At 40.2% G+C, this 19,109-nt stretch overlaps 5 protein-coding genes across 16 annotated transcripts in view; 2 read left to right on the top strand and 3 right to left on the bottom strand.

Annotated features, from left to right (window-relative positions):
- Positions 1 to 933: 933 nt before the first annotated feature.
- LOC105834304 (cilia- and flagella-associated protein 251) lies at positions 934 to 2,424 on the bottom strand. The gene is made up of 3 exons (XM_012676694.3): positions 1,796 to 2,424; positions 1,560 to 1,722; positions 934 to 1,402 (listed from the first exon to the last, which is right to left on the bottom strand). Exons 1-3 carry the CDS (start codon positions 2,390 to 2,392, stop codon positions 1,299 to 1,301), a joined length of 864 nt encoding a protein of 287 aa, XP_012532148.1. The 5' UTR covers positions 2,393 to 2,424; the 3' UTR covers positions 934 to 1,298.
- Positions 2,414 to 3,821, bottom strand: LOC105834303 (E3 SUMO-protein ligase NSE2). Its single transcript, XM_012676693.3, has 5 exons — positions 3,604 to 3,821; positions 3,257 to 3,420; positions 3,087 to 3,180; positions 2,817 to 3,006; positions 2,414 to 2,756 (listed from the first exon to the last, which is right to left on the bottom strand). Exons 1-5 carry the CDS (start codon positions 3,680 to 3,682, stop codon positions 2,657 to 2,659), a joined length of 627 nt encoding a protein of 208 aa, XP_012532147.1. The 5' UTR covers positions 3,683 to 3,821; the 3' UTR covers positions 2,414 to 2,656.
- A 1,011-nt stretch (positions 3,822 to 4,832) lies between these two features.
- On the top strand, positions 4,833 to 8,525 carry LOC105834301 (kynurenine--oxoglutarate transaminase 3). 8 transcript variants are annotated; one of them, XM_012676684.3, is made up of 8 exons: positions 4,833 to 4,969; positions 6,139 to 6,269; positions 6,361 to 6,511; positions 6,706 to 6,942; positions 7,013 to 7,256; positions 7,342 to 7,508; positions 7,601 to 7,951; positions 8,047 to 8,525. In XM_012676684.3, exons 1-8 carry the CDS (start codon positions 4,925 to 4,927, stop codon positions 8,101 to 8,103), a joined length of 1,383 nt encoding a protein of 460 aa, XP_012532138.1. In that variant the 5' UTR covers positions 4,833 to 4,924; the 3' UTR covers positions 8,104 to 8,525. The 8 variants fall into 8 exon arrangements, with proteins under 8 accessions (XP_012532138.1, XP_012532140.1, XP_028047105.1 ...); XM_012676686.3 differs by lacking the exon at positions 4,833 to 4,969 and adding an exon at positions 5,350 to 5,465; XM_028191304.2 differs by lacking the exon at positions 4,833 to 4,969 and adding an exon at positions 5,768 to 5,868.
- A 596-nt stretch (positions 8,526 to 9,121) lies between these two features.
- Positions 9,122 to 13,478, bottom strand: LOC105834293 (UPF0605 protein CG18335). Of its 4 annotated transcripts, none has more exons than XM_028191305.2 (6): positions 11,887 to 13,478; positions 10,281 to 10,334; positions 10,001 to 10,139; positions 9,725 to 9,821; positions 9,422 to 9,597; positions 9,122 to 9,320 (listed from the first exon to the last, which is right to left on the bottom strand). In XM_028191305.2, the coding sequence occupies exons 2-6, from the start codon at positions 10,331 to 10,333 to the stop codon at positions 9,192 to 9,194; spliced, it is 594 nt and encodes a 197-aa protein (XP_028047106.1). In that variant the 5' UTR covers position 10,334; positions 11,887 to 13,478; the 3' UTR covers positions 9,122 to 9,191. The 4 variants fall into 4 exon arrangements, with proteins under 4 accessions (XP_028047106.1, XP_036149362.1, XP_036149361.1 ...); XM_036293469.1 differs by having other exon boundaries at positions 12,569 to 13,478; XM_036293468.1 differs by having other exon boundaries at positions 11,847 to 13,477.
- The window catches only part of LOC105834292 (uncharacterized protein DDB_G0284459), a 34,474-nt gene continuing 26,508 nt past the window's right edge, over positions 11,144 to 19,109 (top strand). The window contains exon 1 of one of the 2 annotated variants that reach the window (XM_012676652.3): positions 11,144 to 11,221. In XM_012676652.3, the coding sequence (XP_012532106.1) occupies positions 11,150 to 11,221 (72 nt within the window). In that variant the 5' untranslated portion in view covers positions 11,144 to 11,149. Of the gene's footprint in view, positions 11,222 to 15,300; positions 15,611 to 19,109 lie in introns of those variants that run through there. The other variant, XM_012676651.3, reaches the window with a different exon arrangement.

Here is a 19,109-nt window from a genome sequence, read left to right as displayed (position 1 = left end):
TATATTATGTAAAATTGATTAAGTTAAAAATTATTTATCTCTCTCTCTCTCTCTCTACTCAATCCTGGAAATAGGTATTTTTTTGCAAAAGCGAGAAGTGAAATCTTTTAGCGCGCAGTCCGGTGCAGCGTTAAAAAACAAACCTGTTACCTTCATACGCGACCCGCAAGCGCATCTCGGCGAGAGACCGATGTGAAACAAACGCGCACACCAGCCGCTCGCGCGCGACTGGAATTACTAACGAACCGCTTTCATGTCGCACGGAGCGTATCACTCCTAATGAGATTCAATGGCGCATCGGTGCCTCACGTGCGGTCGTTGCGAATGAATCATCCACTCGTTACATCATTATTTACTTAACTCTTTGAACTACACACGTTCCCGTCAAAATTAACTCTAACGAAAATATTTATTTTTTAAGATAATCAGCGTTTCTCCCGACGTTGCTAACTCCTGTCGCATGCTTTCTAGAAGGGGGGAAAGGAGGAAGAGGAAGCGTCGATCGTCGATCCATCGTTCCCCACGCGATACCCCGCGGCGATTTAAAACGTAGCGCAGAGACCGCAAACTTGATTCCGCGGCCGTGAGTCTCGATCCTTGATATTCAGTGTCGGTGACCTGGCTCGGAGGAAAAAAAAAAATCAGACCCGTTACGCATTCGTGCCGTTCACCCGAGCCGAATTTCGGGGTCGTCGAAGCTGTCGATCATCGAGCACTCTTGATACTTTCGTTCTTTATTCCACTCAATTTTAATCCGAGAATACCCGAACAGAACAATACACATGATATTAAAGCGAATCGTGATTGATTAAAAAATGACATTTAATAATCATTTTGAAGGCATTTTAATGTTATAATGACTTTTTGTCCTGCTTAGGTGGTCACCTGGGCCGATTTTACACCCTTCAGAACCGAAAAAATAAAGTTTTATCAAGAATCTACACATCATTTTTTATTTCTTTACTTTCATGATAACATACTGAGTAAATCTGTATGCATAAAAAACTAAAACACTCAAATTGAATAATATAGTATAAAATTAATAATAGCAACTTTTTGAATTGGGATATAAAAATTCCAAGTGACCGTTTATACAATAAAAAAGCTGGACGATTGTTCCCGGGTTAAACAATTATCTAATGCACATGTAATGCAACAGATAATACCGTGAATAATTCAAACGAAATGAAAGACTTATGAAAATTCATAGAAATTTATTACGCAAGTGCACGCGTGGTCTCGTTCGCTATAATATATGTCGCTTTTTCTTCGTAATCTGGAATTCTTGACTTGTTGTCTCAGGCGAAAAAGAGAATCAACAAACTCACGACAAGGATGGAGAATGTCGCTTGACATTCGTCATATCGGACATTTTGAGAAGCGACATTTCTCACTTCGGTCTCTGAAAAAATTTTTTTTACAATGACATGAAACCAGCGAAACATTCAGTTAAAGTTCGTCGACAGACAAACATATTCATTATATGAAATCTTAAAATGTCTGGTTTATAGAAAAAAAGAAGAGGATGCGGTGCTCCTCTCGCCTCGACGTGTCCTCACCGTATTCGTAATATTGTGACGGTTCCGTCGTCTCGTCCTCGCACTCCTCGGTGGCCGATCTGATTCTCACGATTTCCTGTCTCTTGCGTTCACCAGCCATCTCACCCCAAAGCGGCATGTAACCAGATCTCGCTACGCGATTCCTGGCAGCGGCGACCGCGACCTAGAAAACGCGGCAAGAGTTTCGTTCTTCAACACTAACCATAATCGTAGACCTCGTTGGGTTCCTCGTTCACCGTTTCTTCTTCATTCTGCTCCGCGGTCTCTTCATCGGCATCCTCGTCATTGAGCTTGTCCTCCTCGTTGCCCTGATTCTCTTCCTCCTCCTCCTCCTCTTCCTCCTCCTCTTCTTCGTCCTCATCTTCGTTGTTCTTCACGTCTGACGAACGATAAGGTCTGCCCTCATCGAGCTTATTTCGAGAATGACGGTGTCCTCGTGCGATGTTGTAATCGTAGCTGCGGTACACCTGCTTGGCTTTACGCAAATGTTCGAGAAGACGGCGTTGCGGTGGCTGCACGGAACCCCCGTAAAAAACCGGCTCCACGTATAAAGCGTGTCCATAGATCCTTCCGTAATTAATTACGGCCGACGCTGGTGATCTCGAAGAGTCGCGGTTGAGACCGTCGCCGACAGTGCGAATGCCCGACAGAATTAAAAGTGTTGACAAGAGACCAAACGTAAACATAGCCTGAGTCTTGTCATTATCGATCATTAGGCGACACGACTGAACGTAAACGCGATTTAGATTGATTGCACACAATCGAATATAATCGCAAAACTGTTCAAACCGCTCAAAGTAGTAATTTTTATCAAGACACGAATAAAAATACATTATCCCTTATTGCCGTACAAATAATTTAAAAATATTTTATTACTTCTGTAATAATACTATGTCCTATAAAATATATATCTTTCTTCGTAATAGTATTTAAACAGTATTTGAACTTGGCAGTGAAACAACTTTCTAATATGACGTAACAAAGATAACGAGTTTTTAATCAATATAAAATACGAATGTATAAGTGTACGCAGTATGAACATTCAATGAATTTAACACACCTGTGTATTCACCGACTTTTATCTATCGCTCTCGAATCTAAGCAGGATTTCTTTCCAGATAAGTTTTCGTCACAATGTCAGGGCGACACTGACTCAAGACTATGTAATCCTGGCTGGTGCAACCAACCACAGGACACCTGTAAATGCAGATGTAAACACTGTAATTCTGATACTTGGCATGTATGTAAAAAACATACCTAGTGTTCTTGTTCTTTCGAAGCATCGCGACAAGACTCTCCCTGTCATACACGTGGCCGCAGACCATGTTTCTCACAGGATCGGTCATTCTCATCTTTGAGATTGGGTCAATCACATTTATTTGGCTGTCTGTCAGCTGTAGATCGGCATCCGTGTCATCCGGTGCTGTTTTACATGCAGCTTCATTGGCTGAAAGATTTATGTAAATTAGGAATTAATAGTAAAAAAATAATAAGCTCTATGCAAACTAGAATTGCTTCAACTGTTACCTTGAAGAAGGCCTTCAATCTGACGGTTGTACTCCAACAGTCGGTTGTCTTCCAATGGATTAACTTTAATCGCAGCTATAGCCTCTGCATATTTCTGTTACAAAAAACAGTTGCAAGTACATGTGAATCTCCAAAATCAAATCGACAATTTTTCAACTTAAAGTAGTTACTTTTGTAATGTTTTTCACAGCATCTGTGCTCTCATTATCGTCGGTCCGACGTTCCATTTGCAGTCTGATCGCATTTGCGGCCTTTAGTTTCGCATACTCAGTACAATTGTTCTTCAAGATATCTTTTAAGTCCTTCAATATATTATGCCTCTCTTCCTCGTCATCTAAAAACACAATTGCAGATATTTTATTTTCTTGCGACAAGAAAGAATGTTTATTTTAATCTTTAACGCTGTTACTTCTGTGGTTGAAACGAGACAATGTGAAAGAGAAGAGCGAAGAGCATACGAGAATGTAAACAGAGAAATACCTCGAAGATTCTGTGTATCTAACCTCTAAAATCTTACCATAGTGCTTTATAATGTTCCCCGCTGTTTTCACGAAACAATTGTCAAGTTCCTCTATTGTTTGCGTAAACTGTGACATTTTCGTATACTACTTTTTTCTCTGTCCTAGAAGAAATACTAATGTCAAGTAATCTTATTTTTAATTTCCACAAACCCGCGCTTCTAGTCGTGAGTCGTTACTTTATTTTGATTTTAAAGCGCCTCTATTATGCTCATAAAATGGTGAGTATTGAACTACGTAGTCAATGTTTATGAAACTCGTAGATAATATCCACGATCTAAAAATTATATTCGATTTTTCATTTTTAATATTGTAATTTTTATTTTATCAATATATTAGGGTTGAATATAATTATATTACAGTCAAGAGGAATTAAAATTAAATAATAAAGTCGAAATTAAAGTTATAAGTTTTTAACCAGCTAATTTTAAATAATTTAATTTATAACTTTATTCAATTATTTTTAAAACACAAACTTTAATTTATTAATTATTTTTTCTTCTGATTACAAAAATTTGTCTGTATAAAAAAATTAAAAAAATTTTTTTACACAAAAAACCATTCTTTACTAGTTTATATAAAATTTTATATATCTAATTTATACATATAATAATAAATGTATCTGACAATTTATATTATAAATGTTTTAATATATGTTAACACTGATGTCAATCTAACATATATAAATTATAAATTTAATATAATAATGCTTTTCAAATTTAACTTAATTTAATCTCAACGTAACTTTTAACTAAAATTAATTTTTTGTTCATGTTACTCATGTAATTAAATTAGTTTTATAAGCTATCAATTTCATTTAATTAAACAAATAATTTAATGAACAACTTCTCTCTCAACAATTGAGGCATAAATTTGAAATTGAAAACGAAATGAATATCCCAGACAGCATACAATATGTATAAAATATTTACAAAATATTTATAATATTTATTTGAATATTTTATAAATATTTATCCAAATATTTTATAAAAATTCTTGTGGCATTAGATTTGACAGATCATAAAGATTTATCACAAATATTATAAAAATATTTATGATAAATCTTTATCATAACTTGTCCGACACTTGTCGCAAATGTTCTCTCTCTGTTGCCGGTCTACAAGACGCCTTGTCGATGCCGCACAGTTGAAAATGCGCGCGAAAAAAGTAGCGTAGGTGCAGAAGGGCGAGCGAGGAGGGGAATCGGGGCAATCGAATTACGGCGTCCGTCAAATCGAAGGTGGAAAAGTGAAAGTGGTTAGCCTTTGCCTCTCTCGTTATTATAACACATTTCGCTCGAATTGAAACGGCAAAGCAAACATGTCCGTCGCGAGGGGCATTATGACTTATTTCTTCGTGCTCTTGGTGAGTAACAAAAAAGAAGAGAAGAGTGGAACAAATGACGGTGAACGCGGAGGTTAAATGATAATGATCGTTTAAATCGCGTTAGAGAATCGTCGTCTACGAAGTTCTATGAGTTCCTAAAATTTCCGCTCAAAAATTTCGCTCACGTTTACTCTCGCAAGATTTTTTCAACCTATTAATTTTTTAGAAAGGGCATTTGTAGTGAAAGCAGCGGAAATTATCGCTCGATCGATCCCTCCTCCCCCCACCTCCAATACGAAATTCAAATCGCTTTGAATTTTTCGAATAAACCGTCGACCAATGGCGCGGCTCCAATCACGTTCCGTCAATCCGTCCTCAATTCCTTATCCCTGCTTCTTTCCCTGAATGCGCGCATATATATTTTCATCGGATCAGTTGTCTGAAGTTCGTTCAAGTTCGTCGAGGTTCGCCGACCTGTTCATTCTCGTCTTCGTTGCACTCCATTTTTTGCGCGAAGAGCCAGCGAAATTATTAAGTACGTACTCCTTCCGATTCTCAACGATTATTTTAATTCGCTCGCGACGACATATGTCGCTCGACACCGCGTTTCTCTCGGATTGATCGAAATCGGGTTAATCGAAGCAATTACGATCACGTCGACTGATTCCGATCAATTCTGCAATTTCGACGATTAATTCAGATTACATTCGAGGTAGCAAACTGACATTGTTTGTCTTCTTGACAAAGAATGTCGGGTTTTTGACGTTAAAATGACAAGTAGCGTTAGCTCTCGCTAGTCTCGCTACATGGGCGATCATTGATCAAAGTTAGTCGAAGTTGGTCACCGTGGCCGGTGGCCCTTGATCCCTGGATCTGTGTCGATGTGCCGGTTAAAAATGGCGATATCTTGACGAAAATTGAGTTTCCCGCCACAACGGGTTACGTAACTTTTTATCGGCATTGCGATAAATTTGTAAATGCTCATCCGCTATTATGACAAGTTGTAATATTTCGCACATTCATGCTTTCATGCCTCATGGGAGAGAGTTAAGCTTGTATTTCGAATTATTGTGCAACTTGTGACGATTTAGTTAAGATAATACCTATCAGATTTAGTTAAGATAACACTTATCAAATGTAATTAAGATACAATTAACAGTGCACGATTTGCAATGACCATTAAGATTTTTGCTTACTGCACTGTCTAGATGCTAACGAGAATTGGTTTCTTGGCGACTAAAACAGCTTCGTTTAACACAGCAAGAAATATCAGAAGTATCGCCGGAATGTCGAAGTTCGATTTACCGAGTCGTTTGAAAGGCAACGAAGAATCCGTCTGGTAAGTCACCTTACAAATATAGTTTAAATATATAATATATAAGTATAAACAGGCTCGTATAAACACAAATTGGTTATGTTCGTTTGGTTAGGGTCGAATACATCCAGCTCGCTCTGCAGTACAAGCCGGTGAACTTGGGTCAGGGCTTTCCCGACTATTACGCACCGGAGAACGTGACCAACGCTCTCGCTGCCATCGCCAAAAGTGACAATCCGCTTTTGCAACAGTATACAAGAGGATTTGTAAGTAGTAGACACTCCGTTCTGCCAATATCTAAGTTACTTTATATATCTCTTATTGATTCACTTTAGTTTTTTATGTCATTAATACATGTAATTGTCATTGTTATCAGTAACTGTTATCTGTAATTGTTATCAGTAGCAATGACAAGGTCTGTGCATGATACAATATGTGTGACAAATGTGAATATTTGCAGGGCCATCCAAGGTTAGTAAATGCAGTTGCAAAGTTTTACTCCAAGCTCCTCAAACGTGATTTGGATCCAAATAAGGAAGTGCTGATCACCACTGGTGCTTATGAAGCGTTATATGCCACTCTGCAAGGTCACACTAATCCTGGAGATGAATGGATCATCATTGAACCCTTCTTTGATTGTTACGTTCCTATGGTACAGACCGCGGGAGGAATTCCCAGATACATAGCATTAAAACCGGTAAGATAGATAATAGATGCAAGAAAGAAACTTTTTTTCATTATATAATTATTACCTTTCCAAATTTCAGAAATCTACATCAGGAACAATTACCTCTGCTGATTGGGTATTTGATAGAAAGGAGATGGAGAGTCTCTTCAATGAGAAAACTAAAGGCATTATTATCAACACTCCGCACAATCCTGTAGGAAAAGTGTTTACGCTGGACGAATTACAATTTATTGCTGATCTCGCGAAAAAGTGGAATGTGCTTGTTGTTTCCGACGAGGTTTACGAACATATTGTTTACGAGCCGTATAAGCATATAAGAATCTGTAAGAATCACCTTACAAAATCAGTCGCATGCAATATAGAATCTTTAGAATATAACATGTAAAAGAAATTATTTTTTTCAATTAGCGACATTACCTGATATGTACGAACGCACAATCACAATTGGATCAGCGGGCAAAACGTTCAGCGTCACAGGATGGAAAATAGGTTGGGCGTATGGACCAGCGAATTTGTTGTATAATCTGCAAGTGGTACATCAAAATTCTGTGTATACCTGCCCCACACCAATCCAGGTAACGAATTTAACGAAATCTGTCTTATTTATCCTATGAAATTTATTCTGATAATTAAATAAATTAATAAATTACTTTTGTTTTCATTACAGGAAGCAGTAGCTATCGGATTTGAATTGGAAATGGAACGCTTGGGGCAACCGGAATGTTATTTTCACAGTTTAGCGATGGAATTGTTACCGAAGCGCGACTACATGGCAAAATTCCTCCGAGAAGTTGGCATGGTACCGACAATACCCGAGGGTGGCTATTTTATGCTTGCTAACTGGTCTGCACTGGAAAATAAAGTGAAACTGCATGAGGAGACTGACAAGAACAAAGACTATCGGTTTACTAAATGGATGACGAAGAACGTCGGTCTTCAAGGTATTCCTCCTTCGGCGTTTTACGGTCCTGAACATAAATCTCTAGGGGAGGACTATGTGCGGTACTGCTTTATAAAGGTAAGTGCTGTTACGAAGGTAAGTGACAATAATTTTTATTAAGACAATAAAATCACTTTGGCATTTATTAAATATCGGTTATTGCATTTTAACAGAAGGACGAAAATTTGAAGGCAGCCGCCAATATTTTGAAGAAATGGGCTTCCCAATAATTGAGACTATGTATGTGTATATGTATATTCGAATTGTTAAGTGCCTCGTGCACTGTATCACTTTTTCGTGCTATTCAAACACATTGCATGGAAAGTTTATTTGATACAATTAGGGAGAAGTTATAATTATTCTGACTTACCGCGGTTTTTATATGTATTTATCTTTTTAAATCGACAAATGATTTATATTTATAAGTATCAAGATATTTTAAATTTTTATACATTTTGACACGATATATGATTCAATTAAGTGATCTTGCGATACTATCAATTACGATGATTGATTGTAATGATCAATCAGACAATGTTGCAAAGTTAAATTACTTTGGAACTCCTTGACATCTTTTGAATCATCTCTAAACTTTTTACAATACGGCCATAAAGAAATGGAAGAACTACGAAGTAAAGATATTGGAAAAAAATGTCTTCTTTTATATTTAGATCCTTCGATTGTTGGATCCCTGAGTCCTCTTTCCTCGGACTTTCATTAGACTCTTTTCAACTCTTCATCCTTAGAATCCACGTTTTTGAATCCTTGAGATCTCCGAGTTGACATATCCTAGGATATAATCCTTTGATTCTTATATGTATAGAATCTAATTAATCGTATTTACAATTTATTAAGTAATTAATTAAATTTGAACTCTGCTCCGAAAATATATTTAAGATAATTATTGTTTTGACGTTTTTATGGTAAATACCAATGAATTGGATAAGTAACAGGGGATCGAGATAAACGATAACAAAGAGAGACCTGAAAGCAACGAAAGTCGCGCTTTATCTGTAATTTTATTTTAAACTTTATGTTCATAAAATGTGAACATTTAATTATGTAGTCAATGTTTATGAATTACGTAGCTAATGGCTACGATTTTTTAAATTTAGATTATTAGAATACACAATTATCTTAATTGTTTTGCAATAAATTGGGTTTAACAAATCATAAACATACATCTTAATAAAAGTTCAGAATTATATTCATTAAATTGTATATGGTATGAATTATTTGGTAATTTCATTATTTTTGATATTTAATCATATTTAATAATTATACTTTGTACAACTAGTAAATTCAGTAATTGCATATTTCATATGTAAAACGAGGACAGGTAGTTCTTCGATTCTTCGCACTTCTTATCTGACGGTAAATCGTTAGTCGCTGCCACGTATTCAGGTCGTACAGTAAGCAAGGGTAATTTAAATTGACTCTTAATTAACTGCAACAGGAATCAAATTATTGGAAATTAGTGTGAGATATCGCAGTTTATTTTTAACTCCGAAAATTTTCAAACGATTCTGATAATTCATTTTCTCTCACCAAACGTTCCTCCAAATTCCGCGGCTCGGCTCGTCCGCATTGCACGTCGACCGTTCTCCTCAGTCGATCTAAAGCCGCCTTGTTTCGCAATCGTAGTCGCTCGAAGTCGGCGAGACCTTCGGTCGCGCACACCGCGTATCTTTGTCCGAGTCTGGCGTTCGATCCCGGTACGAAGCCTACGCGGTGATCAGCGAGCGGTTTAGTTTCAAAGAAAACTCGTTCCGCGACATAAACTCGTGATATTTTTTTTTAGCGTATATCGGAAGTTTGTACTGATAAGCGTTACAGGGAACCGATAAATACCCTCGTATCCTGGTAACATGGGGTGAACGAAAAGGGGATCGGTCCTCTTGAACCGAGTATTGACCACGTTTACATCGCTTTTCGATGGTCGCCATGCCTACGCGCGTGTCGTTCGCCAACGGAATAAAAACAAGTATATTACATATTGTAAGATACGCGCTGTTAACTAATCAAGATTTTTTTGAAATAATTTTTTAAAAACATAAATTATCTTGTATTATCTCTTATCGTTGAATTGCCGCGCTATCGCAAGACATAATGTCACCAATCGTTCACCTCGTAATCGACGGCTGCGCGATCTGCTAGGACAAGCGTTCTCGCGTGCTTAATCGCAGGATCGAGCAGCAGTTTATGCGTGGCTTTTGCGTAGGTTTCACCGTGATTGAATCGGTACTGCGGACAATAACCGGAATATCTGAAAAAAAAAAAAAAAAACAGTCGGGCGATTTTTGTGAAATGCACCATCACTCTCAGCTCTCAATGGGAAAAATAATTAGAAATAATATGAAACAATTCTATTGTCAAATTGATTGATTGTAAAGGGTTAATTTCCTACCCTGGAATAAAATGGGGTTCCGCAGTTAGCACGAGTTCCACTCCAGCGGTCATTCTGTGAAATTAATTTCTCCAAGAAATCTCCGGCGAAACGAAGCAGATTACGACTTTTCATTTCGTTATTAAAGGAACATTTTTTTCCATCTTAACCTGTTAATTTAAACGCACGTTGTGCCAAACAATTGAAATTCTCGAGTTACTTCATTCGTTACGAGTGCCTTTTGCAGCCGGGTTTCGCCGAGTAAAGAATTAATGCGGGTTGAGTGATAATCGACCGGCAAAAGGGGAGATAGGGATGACGAGGAGAGAGAGGAAAGAGATAGAGAAAGAGAGAGTACTTGTGATAGAGGAGGGAGGACACGCGTTGTGCGTACTTAAACGGGGAGAAGGTGCGTGATTACAATTTCGCTTTCCAGTTTTCACGGGGCCCTCGTGACGGTAGGATGTTGCGTTCCAAAGTGCCTCTCGCGTATAATTAAAATCTTGAATGGCATTCGATATTCGTGCAATCGGGAACAGATGCATAGAATTAAAATTGAGAGAAGAGGCCTGCTTGTGTGATTAAAAACACAGAGCGGTAATAAGCCCCATCAATTTCGGACGATAAATCTCGAAATTGGAAGTGCTTTACGTTACGTTGATTAAAAAAAAAAAAAAGAGATCTATTTTAATCGTCGGAAAAATTGTCGGAACGAATTTGTGATACAATGTGCAATAATTTCATCAATATCCGTGAAGTGTGGTGATGCAATCTCGTTTCTGTTTAAAACGATAATGGAAATATGAGAAACTCGCTGGTTTGCGTGATCAAACGCATTAATTCGATAATTTAGAAAGGGAGAGACAGAGAAAGAGGCAGAGGCGAGAACTATGTGGTTCCGTCCAGAGATGAGTTCCATCTTTTACGTCGAATCCGAGGCTATAAAAGTGGCGAAAGACGAGGTAACCACCTTGTTTATGCTTAACCAGTTAATAACTTTTAATGAGACTGATTGATAGTAGCTAATTGTGTGTTTTTTTTTTAACGTTAGTGTCGGTATAACGATATTAGGTAATTTTTGTACACATTTTGTCTCTGAGGGAAGATAGGAGATGAGAACAAGAGAGATAAGGCAGGATATAAGGAAAAAGAGTGAGCGACGCAGTGTCAATCGCGGAAAGGTGGAAATTCCACCTACACGCCTGACGTGCGAAAGCGATAATAATAATAATAAACAGCGCGCAAAAGGAAAAGTGAAACTTACGACGGTAACACTTAACGCCTGGCCACGTTTATGAGTTCTCCGGATATTTCGACAGCGGGACGAGAGAGTGGAAAAAGTCCAAATGGAATTACCCGCATGACGATTATTTGATTCCATACCCCGCTGAATTTTCTATCTGTTTGTTCACGTAATTGCACAGCATTGCTTGCGTAATGCGAAAAATTAAATAACATCCTGCGAATGATTATTCCACTCGGTGTCCATTCGGTTAATATTGTTTTTTTTTTTGTTTTTTTACAATAGAATGCCGTCGTCGAAATTAAATATTCCCGATGCTGACTCATTGAGTAACCATGTCGTACCTTTCGGAGGGAGGGTCATGATCTGACCAGGTGTACGCACCAGGTGAAGCGAATGCAGTTGCGCGATGAAGAAATTGTTATTTTCTCCGCTTTGCTTGGCGTTTGTTTCGCGTCCCCATAACCGGAAGCGACGTTATCACACATTACTCGCTGTCAACTCGGTGTCGTGGGTGGAGGACATGCACTTGGCGACAGATAAAATACATGATACAAAGGTTTTACTGGATGAAAATCATAAGCTGAGATTTAATTTTAATACTTTCAACTCGAAAATCATGTGACATGCATTACTTTAAATGTCATTTTAAAAACGTAGAATGTGTTACGTTTTCCTGTATAAATTGTTAATGTACAAGTATTCAGAATTTATATCGATATCATATTTATTTATATTTATTTATATTTTGTTAAATAACGTCGAAAAATGTGAACTTTAATTGACTACTCGACGCTGGCAATAAATTATATAGCAGTCGAATATCAATGCGCGGATCGTTAGTCTCAGTGAATCAGAAGGTTAATTCATTCATCCTTCACACACTCTTAATTAGAATCAATCGCGAGGGAATCTATAAATATCGCGATAGGGTGGAACTTAACTTTTAAACTTTCGAGTTTGTTTTGCGGGCGTTTTTTTTCATATTTAAAATATATATATTTAAATACGTTTAGATATTCCTAGAGAATTAAAGGACGAAATTTAAGGAATAAATTAGGTTTACCTATTGAATTACGTTAATATACATTTGGGCCATCGGCTTGTTTCATCGATAGAAAAACACGGAACGGAAACCACGAACGGAAGTGGCTATAACGCTGCATGCGCGCAGAAAGTTTGTCGACACGCGAACGTTTCCATGAATATCAATCATTTTCTCGAGACTTTAAATATAAAACAACTTAGTTCACTGGACATGTGTTCTTCGAACAAAAAGGAACACGTTAAATTTGCACTTGCCAATACTACTTTCCGCATACTCTCAATTTATAGCCTTCAGCAAACTAAACACCGGAAAAATCCACCATAGATCATGCACGGAGAGAACGATTTTGCTGAAACGTCAATTATTTTTAGATATGTATCTATAACTACATTTTTAGATGCTTTGGTAAAATCGTTCTCTCTTTATACGTTAAACTTGTCGCCAATGAAAATTCGCGACGTAGTTTGGTAAAAATTGAAAACTCCGTGTATTGTTTAAATAACAATAAAGACATGATATGATCGTGAAAACAGGACAAGGAAATTCCTGAGGGCTCCGAACATATCCAGAGAGATTTTCACATGACGCAGCGCACGGTGCACGGCACGTGCGTGAAGCACACGGCATGAGTCACTCCCGTGTACTGCGTGTACCGTAAAAAAAAAAAAAAAGAGAGAGAAAGGAGGAGCCGAGAAGAACCTGCTGCTCCTCTAATTTCGTCACTTAATTCCGTTCCTTGAATACCAATACGGCATTCAAACGGTCGCGTCCGAGTATCGACGCTTCGCTTTGGATATCTAGGAGTCGCGCACACGTTGCCAGTACAGAACAATGAGGCGATCGCGAATGTGATGCGAGTCACGCCGATCACGCGGATGCATCGAACGCGTGCGTACGCGAACAAAAGACTTGGAAGACGCGATGTTGCCACCGGAGGATGATAAAGGAACGGCGACATCGACGTCGTCGTCGTCGTCGAGGAACATGCGCGTGCATAATTTACGGATCGTCGAGTCGACCCTTTCGTCTCTAGCAACACAGCTTGGATTTTATCTTGTGTATTTTTTTATTGAACATCGTTTTATCCGATGATACAATGACAAGTGATCCAAGCGGGTAGTTGGATTAATTAAACAAAGAGAAACAGCGACGCTCAATATAATAATATTAATAACAAAATAGATTACGTCAGTGTATATCAGATATATAAAGAGATGTACATAATATTTTTATCTTAGGGGCTCTCTTAAGGTATCGTTTATCTGGACTTCTCGATCAGAATTCGAAGTCGATCTCTCCTCAGCAGGAATCAAATTTGAGATTGTTTATTCGCGAATTTGTAATATTTTCACATTAATCCCAGCCAAAAATCGCCCCCCCGTGTTTCCGATCCCAATTGGAAATCAATCTGTTTCCAAGGTGGAATTCTTTCTGGCGACTTTCTCACACTCGCTGCCGGTCCCAACGTGACCGCATTCCGCGGGGGGATCCACCTATCAGTCGCAACACTTCGGCGTATCCGCTGAAACGTGAAAAGTGGCGGCGAGAGAGAGAGAGAGAGAGAGAGAGAGAGAGAGAGAGAGATATTTCGCGAGCGACCGATTCGCAGCGATTCGCGTGATCCGATTTTCTCAGGCCGTCTCGAATTCCTCGGTGCAAACCGCGCGCGGTTTCTCCGGCAACAATGATGATTAAGGGCCAAAGGATTAGAAGAGGAATCCAATCCGGAATCGTGGTTAACGGTTATCATACCGAGGCCCTTGCACTCCGCCGTGCTCGACGCGTCATAAGGAATGAGCGATATTAACGTTTATACATACATACGTACGCGCGCGGCCGTTTCCTTCTGCTACATTCGTCGTGACTCACGCGCGCGTCTGCTGATCTCCTCCGGGCCAGACTTTATGGTGCTGGAAGCACCGTAATCCATAAACCCGCGCCGGTTGGAATCGGCGAGAGCACGACGGCTCAAGTCGTTAAAGCCGCGCGGGGATCGCCAAAGCGCTGAAAACAGTCCGTATGCCTCGTGAACGCGAATGAAATATAGGCTTGGAAATATTTTTCACCTTAGTTCTAAACTATGTAACGAAGTGCGCAGTTGAAGTCAACGGAAGAGTAATAAGGGAGTAATAACGCAAAGAGGCTGAAAACGCACTTCTAGCTTATCTCAAGTATATTTCAATAAAATCAATTTTTTGAACAATAACGAGGGAATACAGATCGACAAGTATAAAACCACAAATAATTAAAGTTTGATAAACCTTAAAAAATAATTTCAGTAAAAAGGAAATATGAGCAGAACGTCCAGCTATGATCGAGTAAGGCTTGATTTTAATTACATGAATATTTTCTTTAGATTGATTACAGACTAGATTAATCCCTGAATATTAGAAATTCGATAATAAAATTGCTATTGTTATACATCTAACTCTAATTAATAATATACAGAGATTTTAATTGGTGGAAACAAAGGAAATTGTAGGTTCGAGATTTTTTGTATTATTAATACTAGTGTTAAAAATATATATGCATTCTCATTTTTATTCCGCCTGGGTGTATTGCCGTCGAGTGTACGGCATTTCTTCAAAGGTGGTTTCAAAGGGGCTAAGAAAAAATATTGGATTAGGCTGCCGAGCCTGTCAAAGCAGCAGATCCAGAGGCAAGAAAAGGTCAGATAGGGCTGCTCGACAGAGAGGAAGAGAAAGGACACGTGGAAGAAGGGGGGCAAAGGCCGGAGGAGGGATACTCGCGACAGCCACCAGTTCAGTGCGGTTCTACTCTTCGTCAGGTGTGTCTCGTGGATCGCCACGGGGGAATCGTATCTGTCAGATCGGGGGTGTCCGGAAATACGGGGGTCGTGTTTATCCGTGGCGGCGGGAAAGATTTTTCTCTAATTAAAGCGCGGGAACGAACGCCGCGGACGTTTTCCGTCGGGAATGTAATTGACGTCGACACGTGACGTGATAAAATCGTGATCGCATGATCGTGTCGACGATCCTTTCGAGCGTGACGGGTTTCCATCGGCGACATTCGCACGACGGACGGCATGTCGATCTGAAGGTGAGTCGAAGAAACTTTAACCTTCCTCGGCGTATCTAAAACGGTGTATCTGAAAAAGAAGACTAATGATATATTATCGATGACTGGGTGTGTTAAATGCACGTGTACGCTTTGCTAATGTATTGGCAAAGTAGGTTAACTATTCTGTAATCAGTTTGTCAACAGGTTTTGGCACGCAAAAAGTGGACATTCAAGTTATATCAAATTTCTGCGTTGCAATAACGAAATTTCGCAACCATTAGGAAAAATTTGTTGCTTAAAAAATTTAACATAAAAAATACGAAACAATAAAAAAATTAGCGAAATTATTCAACGTGTATATAAGACCATGAAGTGTACAACATTTATATTAAATTGATTATCAATTTAATATTGCGATATTACGATTTCAGTTTAATTCAAGAGCTGCTTCAAGAAAGTAACGAGCGCTGTTTGCGGAACTAGAAAATACATATAAAATTACACATAAATATTATTTGAGTATTAAGATCCTATGACGTTTTTTCTCTATTTCTAATAAAAATAATTACTCCGTCTATTTCCACTAGATTTTAGATTCTTCATTTGCCGACGATTTTATTCCTTCTCAGAAATTATGTACATGTTACTTGACGCTGCCGATACAACGAACGACTTTCCAAATAGAGAATAATAAATTTTAACTTCTCTACGAAGACATTTTTGATATTGAGGAAACGTTTTTTTCTCGCGAGAAAGCAAATCCCGTCGCGGGAGTGACTAATCTCGCGGCTCGAGGAGTCAATGGTACGCGATCGGAACCGGTCAACGACAGGTAGTCGAGACGTTCTCGAGACGTTTCCAAGAGCGGGGCTCCTAAGAGCTCTTTAATTTAACTCATCGTTTTTCCCCGCTTGCCGACCGATGAAGACGTGCCGAACGAATACATTAATAGCTAATGATCGGCGGATAATGCTCGACCGATTAATTCCGCTCGTCTGTCCGAGCGTCTCAAGTAGGCCGGATGCTTCGCTTTTGTTTTAACAGCGGTATCACCAACCGGATAATTGCGCTCGTTTGGCGTTAATTCCGCTCACGATTAATTCCACTGGCGTAAGGAGCGGGCTCGTAATTCGTGAGTCGCGCTTTTATTGCAACCGGGAGCACCAGCCGCCTCGCGAAATAATTGCGAGAGGAGTTGGGAAGGGGGAGGGCAGGGTGACTTCAGCTCTAACCGTCTTCTCTTCGATGAACGTACAAAACGTGCTTCGTTACGTAATATTGTATAAAAATGCATTTCTTTCTTGTGAGACGCGAAATCGCGCGCGAGATCTGCGTATCCGTGTGCCAAGGGCGACCTTAGCGTACAATTAAAAATAGCCGGTGGCCTGAAAGGAGCCGACATAAAGGCGAAACGGTTAAATAAGAGTCATTTAGAATCTACGGGATAATCGTCGCGGGTTGGGAACCACGCGATCTAAACGAACACGCTAATAGCGCCGTCCCGTAACTAACGAAGCTATACGTTAAGTCGATCGCGTTTTCCCTCCCTCTCTACCCCACCTCCCTTTCCCCGTTCCCTCTTGTCGCGCGTTCCGTCCCTAATTGATTCCCCGACATTCATTCGCGCTGTAATTGCACGATTCGTTACGCAATCTCGTTTCGCCCGCGCGCGTATTATACGTGTACGAGTCGATGAATCGAAACGCCGCCGCCGATCATCGCAGTCGCTCGGCATCCGGCCAATTTGCCCGTCCAGATGCCCGTTTACAAGGGGACTAATGTACACATTAGTATAACGCGATATTTATTCAGGGAGTGAAGGGGGGGGGGGTATGCGCGGAGAGGCGAGGAATCCGCTCTGGCACTCCTGGAAATATTAGAAAAGTAGAAGAGGCTTTGAAACTTAATTCATAGCCCATTTACGTTGCAATTATATGCATTAATTAATATTTTTTTTACAATATAATGTCTGTCAATACAAAAACTTCGAAATTCCTCAATTTTGACTTTTAAGCGGTTAGCGACTTTCCATTCTCCACTCCCATTGTTGTACGTCCTCGGTTCATTCGTATATGAATGAGCGTAAATCGATTCTTGTGTCATCGACATCGCAATGGAAAACGAAGCAACGACACGCTCGCGGCTGCCTATTATTAACGGTTAGTCCATTGCTACGCGACGTGACGCTAAGCAAGCGAGCGCGCGCGCATTTTAGCCTCATTAAAAACAATTAAAAGCGGCTCAAAACTTAATTGGCGCGGCTTCCAAAGGCGCGTCCGTTTAATCGACGTTTATTAAAGAAACGCTCGCGCGTGCGGCTTGCGCTTAACGAGCGGGCGTTTCATTCTCGTGGGAGACGTAGCATGAAAACGCAGTTGCGTCGAGGACCGATTGTGCGACTCTAAGGGGGAGGAAAAAGAGACAACGTTTCTTCCGAGCTGCGTGTGCAGCGAAAGTGAGAAATGACGCTTCCAGGACGCGTCCGAGTGAATTTGCGTATCGCCACGGTAAAAACGCGAAAACAAACGGCACGACGCGCAACCCTCGGCGGCGCGTGAGCCCTGAACTGCACTTTACGAGTGGAGTTCAGAGCGGACGCAAGTGAAATAAGTCCATTAAGCGCGGCTTATAAATTACGGACTTGCCAGCCGGTGTCGTGGACCTTACGTTTATCGCGCGTTTTGCTTTTCTCACTCGGGGAGGGCTAACGACCTCGCCCCTTTTCGCTTTTATTCTCGGGCGACAGACTTTTGTATATATCCTTTCACGGTATATGCGGTATCCCCATAATGGAGAGATCCTTTTAAGCTCGGCGAGACGCGTCGTTTCCGCCGTTCCTCGCGTTTTTTTCAAGAAAAAGAATCCCACGGCGCTTATCCCACGGAGGCGTTAACGGGGCCTTTACCGTTTTTTTTTTCTCCTTACCGCGGCGCGCCGTCTCTCTCTCTCTCTCTCTCTCTTTTTTTTCGGTAATGAGGACATGTTATGCAAATCGGCGGAGATAATGTAACTGTCGCGCAAACGGTATACGCGAAACACACACGCGCCTCGCCGTTCTTCCCTCACGTCGCTTATTCGCGGGGAAACCAGAGAGCTTCTATCGCCGCCACGTAATTCCCCCGTTAAGCTCACCATTTCCTTTGTGGCTCGCGCGGAACACTTTAAGAAGACCGCCCTGCGCCACTTTATTCTTTATCGCACCAGGTTACGTTTGTCGAACAAATGTTCTCGTAAAGTCAGAGCGTATCTCTCTCTCTCTTTTCGGATAAAATTCGCAACACCTATTCGGGAGCGATAAAGAAGCGACTAAATTGGAAAGTTTTATCTTATCTCGAGATCGAGACCGACTCTAATCTTCATTCCCGGTTGTCCCCCCCCCCCTCCCACTCCTCCTCTCGCGACTTCCTCCCCGGATAATCTCCGAAGTATTTATAGTATTCCCGCGTTCATTTCACGGCTGGTTATTAGCCGGATAAAATGGCCGGCTACGATGGTACCGATTAACGAGTCACGTTTCCCCGGAGAACATGCCCCCATC

Source organism: Monomorium pharaonis, chromosome 11 (genome assembly GCF_013373865.1).
Source record: "Monomorium pharaonis isolate MP-MQ-018 chromosome 11, ASM1337386v2, whole genome shotgun sequence".
Classification (NCBI taxonomy): Eukaryota; Metazoa; Arthropoda; class Insecta; order Hymenoptera; family Formicidae; genus Monomorium; species Monomorium pharaonis.
Note: the sequence above shows the minus strand (reverse complement) of the source record. Positions and strands in the feature narration are given on the sequence as shown.

Bases quoted from the DNA above. Each gene is read 5' to 3' on its own strand.
- LOC105834304 (XM_012676694.3), bottom strand. From the start codon at position 2,392: ATGTATTTTTATTCGTGTCTTGATAAAAATTACTACTTTGAGCGGTTT. The intron at 1,723-1,795 runs GTGAACGAGGAA...CGCGTTTTCTAG, and splicing joins AGCAGAATGAAGAAGAAACG to GTCGCGGTCGCCGCTGCCAG. The intron at 1,403-1,559 runs GTGAGGACACGT...AAATTTTTTCAG, and splicing joins GTCACAATATTACGAATACG to AGACCGAAGTGAGAAATGTC.
- LOC105834303 (XM_012676693.3), bottom strand. From the start codon at position 3,682: ATGTCACAGTTTACGCAAACAATAGAGGAACTTGACAATTGTTTCGTG. The intron at 3,421-3,603 runs GTAAGATTTTAG...TTGTGTTTTTAG, and splicing joins GAACATTATAAAGCACTATG to ATGACGAGGAAGAGAGGCAT. The intron at 2,757-2,816 runs GTATGTTTTTTA...CTGCATTTACAG, and splicing joins CGAAAGAACAAGAACACTAG to GTGTCCTGTGGTTGGTTGCA.
- LOC105834301 (XM_012676684.3), top strand. From the start codon at position 4,925: ATGTCCGTCGCGAGGGGCATTATGACTTATTTCTTCGTGCTCTTG. The intron at 6,943-7,012 runs GTAAGATAGATA...TCCAAATTTCAG, and splicing joins GATACATAGCATTAAAACCG to AAATCTACATCAGGAACAAT. The intron at 7,509-7,600 runs GTAACGAATTTA...TTTTCATTACAG, and splicing joins CCTGCCCCACACCAATCCAG to GAAGCAGTAGCTATCGGATT.
- LOC105834293 (XM_028191305.2), bottom strand. From the start codon at position 10,333: ATGACCGCTGGAGTGGAACTCGTGCTAACTGCGGAACCCCATTTTATT. The intron at 9,598-9,724 runs GTATTTATCGGT...ATCACCGCGTAG, and splicing joins CATGTTACCAGGATACGAGG to GCTTCGTACCGGGATCGAAC. The intron at 9,321-9,421 runs GTGAGAGAAAAT...TTCCTGTTGCAG, and splicing joins GGAATTTGGAGGAACGTTTG to TTAATTAAGAGTCAATTTAA.